The 7,793-nt window shown below is 36.5% G+C and overlaps 1 protein-coding gene across 1 annotated transcript; it reads left to right on the top strand.

Moving 5' to 3' along the window:
* The first annotated feature begins 982 nt into the window (after nucleotides 1-982).
* Nucleotides 983-2,565, top strand: LOC149079978 (uncharacterized). Its single transcript, XM_089238561.1, has 3 exons — nucleotides 983-1,096; nucleotides 1,402-1,555; nucleotides 1,661-2,565. The coding sequence occupies exons 1-3, from the start codon at nucleotides 1,040-1,042 to the stop codon at nucleotides 2,107-2,109; spliced, it is 660 nt and encodes a 219-aa protein (XP_089094687.1). The 5' UTR covers nucleotides 983-1,039; the 3' UTR covers nucleotides 2,110-2,565.
* The last annotated feature ends 5,228 nt before the right edge of the window (nucleotides 2,566-7,793 follow it).

Raw genomic sequence — 7,793 nt, forward strand, 5'->3', positions numbered from 1 at the left:
TTAGTTCAGTGGTTCTAAAACTTTTGACCCACGGCTCCCTTGGCCTTATCATCATTTATCCGCGGATGCGGTGAAGAGCCTAGGTGTAGCGATTTCTGCCTGTTGAGTGTTTTGAAGTAATATTTTCTAGACTATTTTAGGGAGCCGCGGATAAACGATGATTAGACCAAGGGACACGCGGGATACTTGTAGACCGTCTAGCTCTTTGATAACATATATGTAGTATAGTGACCAACAGGCCTGGCTAGAACGTCAAATGTAGCCTGCGGTGCGTCAGCGGTTGAAGATCTCTACACTACACCAACTCCTCGCGACTCCCTGATGGAGGTAGACTATGCACACTTTGAGAATCACTTACTTAGTCCATCAAGGTTAGATCTGCTAAGACCGATAGCCTCTTTGTAAGGGAGACTGACAGGGGCTCTGATATCCCTGGGTCCCGATATGAATGTTATTATTTTTCCACACTATAAATTTACTGTAGAAGAGCCCGTTCAAAATTCTGTTAAGGGGGATCCACCGAGAACCTCAGCCTAGGGATCAATACCGCTAACTCAAAAATTGAAATTACTCACATTCGTTGGAAGAATAAAACAAAAGAAATACGTATTTATAAAGCAGTTTGAGAAGAAATTTTGAAAAATTCCAGCAGGGCCACAACTGGGGGAGAGCAGGCGGATGTGGTGCCGGGGCGCTGAACCAGAAGGGGCGCCGAAATCACCCTTTAACCGCTTCCTCTACATGCAAGGGGTGCCGAAATTCCGGCTTGCCCCGGGTGACAAAGTATCTAGTTGCGGTCCTGAATTCTCGGATTATTCGGAACCTCGGACATTAGGAGAAATGTTTTTTTTTGTTTTCTTCATTAGTAACTCTGAATATTAATCAAACGATTTATTTTTCAAAACTTTTCCCCACCAAATCAATGACCAATAAAAAAGTAATTTTTTTAATAAGAACACTTTTTGTCCTTGTGCAGGTGGATGTTACAAATTTGTGTCAATACTTGCAACAAATCGTATGGCTGCAAAGCAAGAGAAAAATGATTGTCCAATGCGAAATACAACATAAAAAAGACAACGTTATAGATGTAACGATAGTAAGTTTAATTGTTTTTTTATACTACAATTGAAAAGATTATTACTTAATGATTTGCATTATATAATATTAAACTCTATAAAATTCAAATATAATACAGTATTATAAATTTCACACTGTTCATTCAGAAGTTTTGATACTGATATTGTCTTAAATTGAACATCCACACAAACTTGCTACTACAGTAGAGGCCTACTCTTTGAGGACGTATATTAGTAATATTTTGACATGATATAGTACACATAATAACAATAATTTTATAAATAGTACCTTGACCTTGATTCAGCGATTTCTTTCCTTTTCCAGTCCACTTTTAAGAATTCGGTAGAACTGCAGACAGAAGTAGATCACGTTTCTAGACAGCTAGCAGACTCAATAACTAAGAAAACATCAAAGACTACAATTGTCGATATGATTACAGAAGTGAAATTAATACTGCCAGTGAGATCAAAGGAATCAGGTACAAAAAAGAACAATTATATACACATAAAATTTGCAGTAGATGTATTATAAGTGATTTTATTTATGTATATTTTAACATATACTTGTGATATTTATATTTTAGATAACCAAGTGTACATTGGAACAACAACTATGCTACTTTCTATACTACTGACTGCTCTTGTCATCATCATTGTACTTAATATGAAGCTCAACGCTTATAAAAGTGATGATTGTATTGAAGAAAAAATGAATAGCTCAACCAGTCATCAAAATGACCTGGACAAACTCTCTATAACTTCGTTTAGATCAAACTTCATAGAGGAAGAGATCGCAAATAAAAGCATGAAATCAGAAGCCAAAAACAACAGCATCATCAATACAACTCATTTCAAGAACGACAACAGTTTTTGTCAAGCACATATAACCAACGAAATATACAAGGCAAATACTATTGATACACATCGAAATATAGCTCCGCTGCACTATTCAGTGAAAGCCATGAACAAAAACCTAGCATTAGATGTTGAACAATATTTAAACTTGTCAGGAAGAAAAGAGATTGCTGTTTGATACAAAATGCATCAATTTTTTTTTAAATCTTCAAAGATATAAGTTATAAGTTGAGTCGCTGATACAGATACTAAGGTCTACCAGACTTAACTGCAAGATTATTGAACACTTACTGTATCTGCAACTCTGGTGAAAAAGGCATCTTTGAAGTGCAAAGTGCCTTATACAGGTTATATAATTTTCTTTATTGCCATTAATGTAAAACTTTCAAACCCATTGAATGTGTTATTATTCGAACAATTATGCATTGTTTACGAAAAGTTTCTTTTGATGACATAATGTAGAATTGTAGAAAGGAAAAAAGATGCATTTGATTATAATATCATCCATGTAGAAAAAAAATGTCATACATAATGGATACGAATACATAAATATCAGAATGCAATGTGAATTATATAACTTTGGAAGCGCCTGTTGCAGCTATACAAATAAATTTATATCGTACCATGAAGTGATACTTGAAGAAATTAAAATAGAGTTTATCTTAACCCATTCAATGTAATGTTTCAACGTAATATTGCATCAAAAAACCATTACAAAAATATGCAGTTTTTTTTTTTGTTGCGCTCAGAAGAAACAGGGCAACTTTTTGTTTTGATTGGGTTTTTTAGGATAGTGTGACCAAATAATCAGTTAATTTTTTAATTTTAATAACTATGCAACTCCTTGCAATATGAATGATGTATCTTGCAATATGAATGATGTATCTGAGGTCTTACGCGTTATTTGCATACCTTTTCTAATTGGAATTATGCATCTAGGACCAACGGTTAGCGAGTTATTCCAGGATAAAAAGACTTTCCTATGCATCGTCAAGGGCGTATTTATAGGTTGAGTGGGGGTTTAGTGGAGTATAACTCAGGGCGGCATGTTCAGTGGGGTGGAAAATTTGAGGCCAAGAATACTAGTAGAATGGGAGAAGGGCGACAAAATTTGTATAACCCTCAATAAATCCACCTCTGCCCAAACAACAAGAGTTTAGGTCAGTGAGTGAACAAAAGAGTGACCTAGAGAGTTTGCAAGCACGTGAGTGAACCAAAGAATGACTCAGAGCGTGAGTAAGCATGTGAATGACCAAAAATGTGATCTAGAGCATGTGTAAACGTGTAAATGATCAAAACAGTGACCTAAACAGTAAAGCAAGGAACCATGTCAGTGAGCGACTAAAAGGGTGACCTAGAGCGTGTGCAAGCATGTGAGTGACAAAACAGTGTACAGGTATGTAAGAGACCAAACCAGCAAGCATGTGAATGACTAAAAGAGTGATTTAGAGAGTGTGTGTGAGCATGGAAGTGACCAATAGAGACATGGGTGTACTTGCAGGAGTGTGGGGAGACCAAGCGGCTTGTAGCACAGGGTGGCAAATTCGAGGAAAGATTAGTCAAGAAAATTAGACTAGAATGGGAGAGAAGTGCGGCAAAAAATCATAAACGCGTCTCTGTGCACCCCGCATTGTAAATATACAGGGTGCATAGGTAACAGGGCGTATGGTCTTTTACCTGAGAACCGTTGATCCTAGAGGCATACTTCCAATTGAAAAAAGTATCCAAATAACGTGTACTACTTAGATATGTCATTTATATGACATGAATGTCGCTCTCCACTTGTTAATACAAGATATACGGAAGACTGGATGTTGTGAAGATATTTATTATTTCAGATGTTAATTTTTTAAGGAAGGAAAAAACTTATCTCTGCCTCTACCGGGAGTCAAACCCGGGTCCCTCGATTGCCGGACGAGTGCTCTGACCACAAAGCTAAGGAAATCTCTACCTCCCCTTTCAAGCGGCTTCGCCAAGGAAAGATTGAGAGATTCGGTGCCTCTGTAGTCTAGCGTTCACCCGGAAAGTGGAAGGACGTGGGTTCGATTCCCCTCAGGGGCAGTTGAATTTTCTCTCTTTCCAAAATATATCTTCGCAACAGCCAGTTGTGTTAAAAACCTTCGTAAATTAGACATGCTTAAGAACTTTTTATCACTGGAAGCATGCATTATAGAAGCTCTACTATCAATAAATTTTGAATGAAATTAATCGTACAAGATAATTATTATAAGATAAATTATTAATGTATTGACGAGGTATGTCGTTACTCTCTTGCCTCTTCTTTTAGAATTGACATGCCCAGACATTTTGTAATGTTGAAAATATTTCCAGCAATTTTTTTTCGGACAGTAGGAATATGGAATAAAATAAGGTACTTGAATTCGGTCTCTTTTTTCATTCATTCGAATTCATTTGTTGACCCTTTAAAGGACAATCACGAGGTATCTCGCCTCCTTGGAATCATCTTATTTTAGCATTGACAAGTCCAGATATTTTGTAAAGTTGATTTCTCAAGGAACTTTGCATCTTCTGAAATCGGAAGAAAGTATACTCCAATAAAAAATAAAGATATGGCATTTTGAGGGGGCTTTAGCAATTCCTGCTGCACCGCTTAAAGAGTTAACAAGTCCACCACTGAAACGTTGCTGCTTGCTGTAAGTGCAGAACATGAAGCCTTTTAACAACGGGCAAATCTCTTTGTTTCAAAACTAACTTTAAAATAAAATGTTTTTTTTAAATAAAAAGTAAGACTACATGGACGGAGGTACGTGGGAGGGGGCATGGGAGGCATTGCCCCCACCCCCACAGCGTCAATTGTGGAGCCGACTGATTTAATGTATATTCATATATATGAATTGACATCATCATCCTCATACTCCCCCCCCCCCAGTCCAGCCTTTTAAGTTTATCCACGCCCCCGGCCAAGCATTTCAAGTTTATCTACGCAACCCCCCCCCCAGCCCGGCCTTTCCAGTTTATCTACGCCTATGAATAGCTAGCTCAAATTGTTTCAAGGATTAATTCCGTAAATATTGAAATTATATACTCCGAAAGGAAAAAAAATAGATTTTTCTGTAGTTTAGTAAATTTTTTTTTATAATTACATTATTTCGAATTGCAGTCGATTGTAGAATAGTTTACACTACGGTAATTAACGAGAATCTTATAGTGTGTTATATATATATATATATCATTTAATAATTTATAAGTTATTTATAAGTTATTAACCGCACTCACATTGCTAAATAGTGTTTTAGGCTCACTGGCAATCTTCGAGAGATACTCACCCCACCCCCTTCCCAGACATATTTACACATAATTTTTAATGATATTAGTTAATAAACTTTAAATATGAATATAACATTTTAATATTAATACTTCATCTGTTGTATTGAATGCCTTTCAAATTCACTTGAATTGCTCATATGTTTACGATAACCGGATCTCGGAATTGAACACCCCGATTTCCGGGACTGAAGAAAAACCAGGGAAACATATATTAATCCCCTAATCCCTTTGAGGTCATTCAAGTATTACGTAAAGCAGATTTTTAGCTATATTTAATCCCCTCGTCAGCAAAACTATGATCCCCAAGGTGTACGCAAGGGTGGGAGGGGGGGGGGTGCAAGACAATCAAAAATTTATTTCCGATGCAAAAAAAAGTATTTTTCAAAGAAATTAAGAAAGAAAACACTTTTACAAGTTCCTATAGTCAATTTTTTTATGTTAATTTCAATGCAATTCGAAGGCTAATAACTCAAAATTTCTCTTCAAACAATTCATTGTGCCCCCCACAAAGGTCAATCCTGCGTACTCCTCTGATTGACCCTTCGAGCAGAAGTGGATTTTAGTCGGTTGAGGCAAAGCACGGCCGACTAGACATTAATTGTTTAGTGGGCTATGGGCAAAGCCTCCTAGATACTACTCTCTCTAGGAGGCTTTGGTTGAGGCTCCGGGAGGGGAGAGAAAGAAAATATTGGGCCCCTTAAATTAGAAGAAAAAAGCGTGAAGTTTGGGTTTTTTCAGGGCCCTTCAAAAGTCGGGGCCCCGGGCGCGCCCACCGTTAAATCCGCCTCTGTCTTCCAGAATATACATAGTGAGTCCGACAACCACTGTCTGGCACTCTGTCATTGCTACGAATGCACAGGAATCATTTTTCTCATGATAACAAACTGAACATTGAACTCGCTACATTTTTAGCTTGTGTACGGTAAGGCGCCGTTCAAGTATTACATGTTGAAATATATGACAACCATATTTCTATGGGCATCTTTTTATCAGCCACCTCGTTGGTCATTTTGTCTGTTGTGGCATTGTATTTGTAAGCAAATTTTTAGCCATTTTTGACCCCCTCCCCCTTGTCAGCAAAATTTCGTCATCAGCTCTGCCCCTCTGAATCCTAACTAATATTTTCATAAAGGGTTGTTGATGACGTAAGCGTTATCCAAACACCCCTCCCCACTTGTCATCAAAAATCAGCAAATCGGAAACCCCCCCCCCCCATATCGATGATGACGTAATACTTGAACGGCTCCTAACACGGAAAACTTTTTTTTTTTTTCTTCCTTGTTTTTTTAATTTTGTGTTGGGGGAAAACAATTATCAGCTCAACACACGAGATTGAAAAAAAAATTTTTTTATAAAATAAGTGGCGATTTCCACTGTGGAAGTTGTATAAAATGCTGATCAGAAAAATTTTAAAAACTGCTTAAAGGATTAAAGAATTGCCTTTGAGGATGGCACTCTAAGACTTAATGGACTAATTCCGTCAATTTCTACATTCCCCCCCCCCTTTTAAAAGTACATTTTTGTTGATTCATCACGTAGGCATTTTTTTTCGAATGATACAAAGAGCATTCATTCTTCTTCATTGCACAAAGGACAAATGTACTAAAATGAACTAAAAAAGAAACTATACAGGGTGTCCTGCAAGTGCTAATGTGGCCTTTATGTCATCAACTGTCTGGCAGAGATACGATTCCAATTTCAAAAAATACTGTGTGTTCAAAAATTACCCTGTACCAGTTTTGAGAGTGAAAACAGTGTATCACAAAATAAAAAATCTAGATTTCCAACGGTCCCCTTATCCTCTAACTTCCAATTATAAAGTTGTTGCCCTGTATCTCCTGAGGTAAACAAAAAAATTCCATGTTTCTAGGCACAATATCCATATTTAAATATATATATTGTATATATATATTCAAATATATACAATATCCATATTTAAATTAAAAAATCAGAGAAGTTATGAAACAACAGCAAAAACTAGTGGATAACACTCCTTTCCCTCATTTATGCTGTTCAAATTTCTTCTGATTTTGAATTCAAAATATCTCAGCAAATATTGCACTTAGAAACTTGGAAAACATTTTTTTTGTTGGCCTGAGAAGAGACCGGGTAACAACTTTCTAATTAGAAGTTAGAGGGCAAAGCACTTATGGGACATCCTGTATACACGCCGCTTATTAGAATTACGGATAATGTATGTCAATGTATTATTATTATCTCTTTTTAGCGTGTATGAAACAAAGCAATATCATAACATGTGAAAAAACTTGTTTATAGTTATCAGGATTTCAGTTTATATCAATTTTTTTGTTCAAAGTTTGTGCATTTTGAAGGTAAGGTAGCCTCAGACTTATCCCCACAATAAATTATAGTTATAAACCTCAAGACTATGTAAGAGGCCAGAAAATGTACCCAATTGTAGAATGTAGCATACATTAAAATAATTATCACAATTCGTAATAGACATCAGTGTTCCATTCCGATTCCACAGACTGAATAATATTTGAATATAGGATTTCAGATCATATGAAAAATATTGTTTTCAAAGAATGTGGGGGGGGGGAACAGCATGAT

The sequence above is a fragment of the Pholcus phalangioides genome, unplaced genomic scaffold, assembly GCF_987345545.1.
Source record: "Pholcus phalangioides strain wild (caught in Gottingen) unplaced genomic scaffold, Ppha-v1.0 ptg000011l_1, whole genome shotgun sequence".
Classification (NCBI taxonomy): domain Eukaryota; kingdom Metazoa; phylum Arthropoda; class Arachnida; order Araneae; family Pholcidae; genus Pholcus; species Pholcus phalangioides.

Coding starts and splice junctions, on each gene's coding strand:
- LOC149079978 (XM_089238561.1), top strand. CDS start 1,040: ATGATTGTCCAATGCGAAATACAACATAAAAAAGACAACGTTATAGAT. Junction 1,097..1,401: donor ACGTTATAGATGTAACGATA/GTAAGTTTAATT, acceptor TTCCTTTTCCAG/TCCACTTTTAAGAATTCGGT. Junction 1,556..1,660: donor AGTGAGATCAAAGGAATCAG/GTACAAAAAAGA, acceptor TTTATATTTTAG/ATAACCAAGTGTACATTGGA.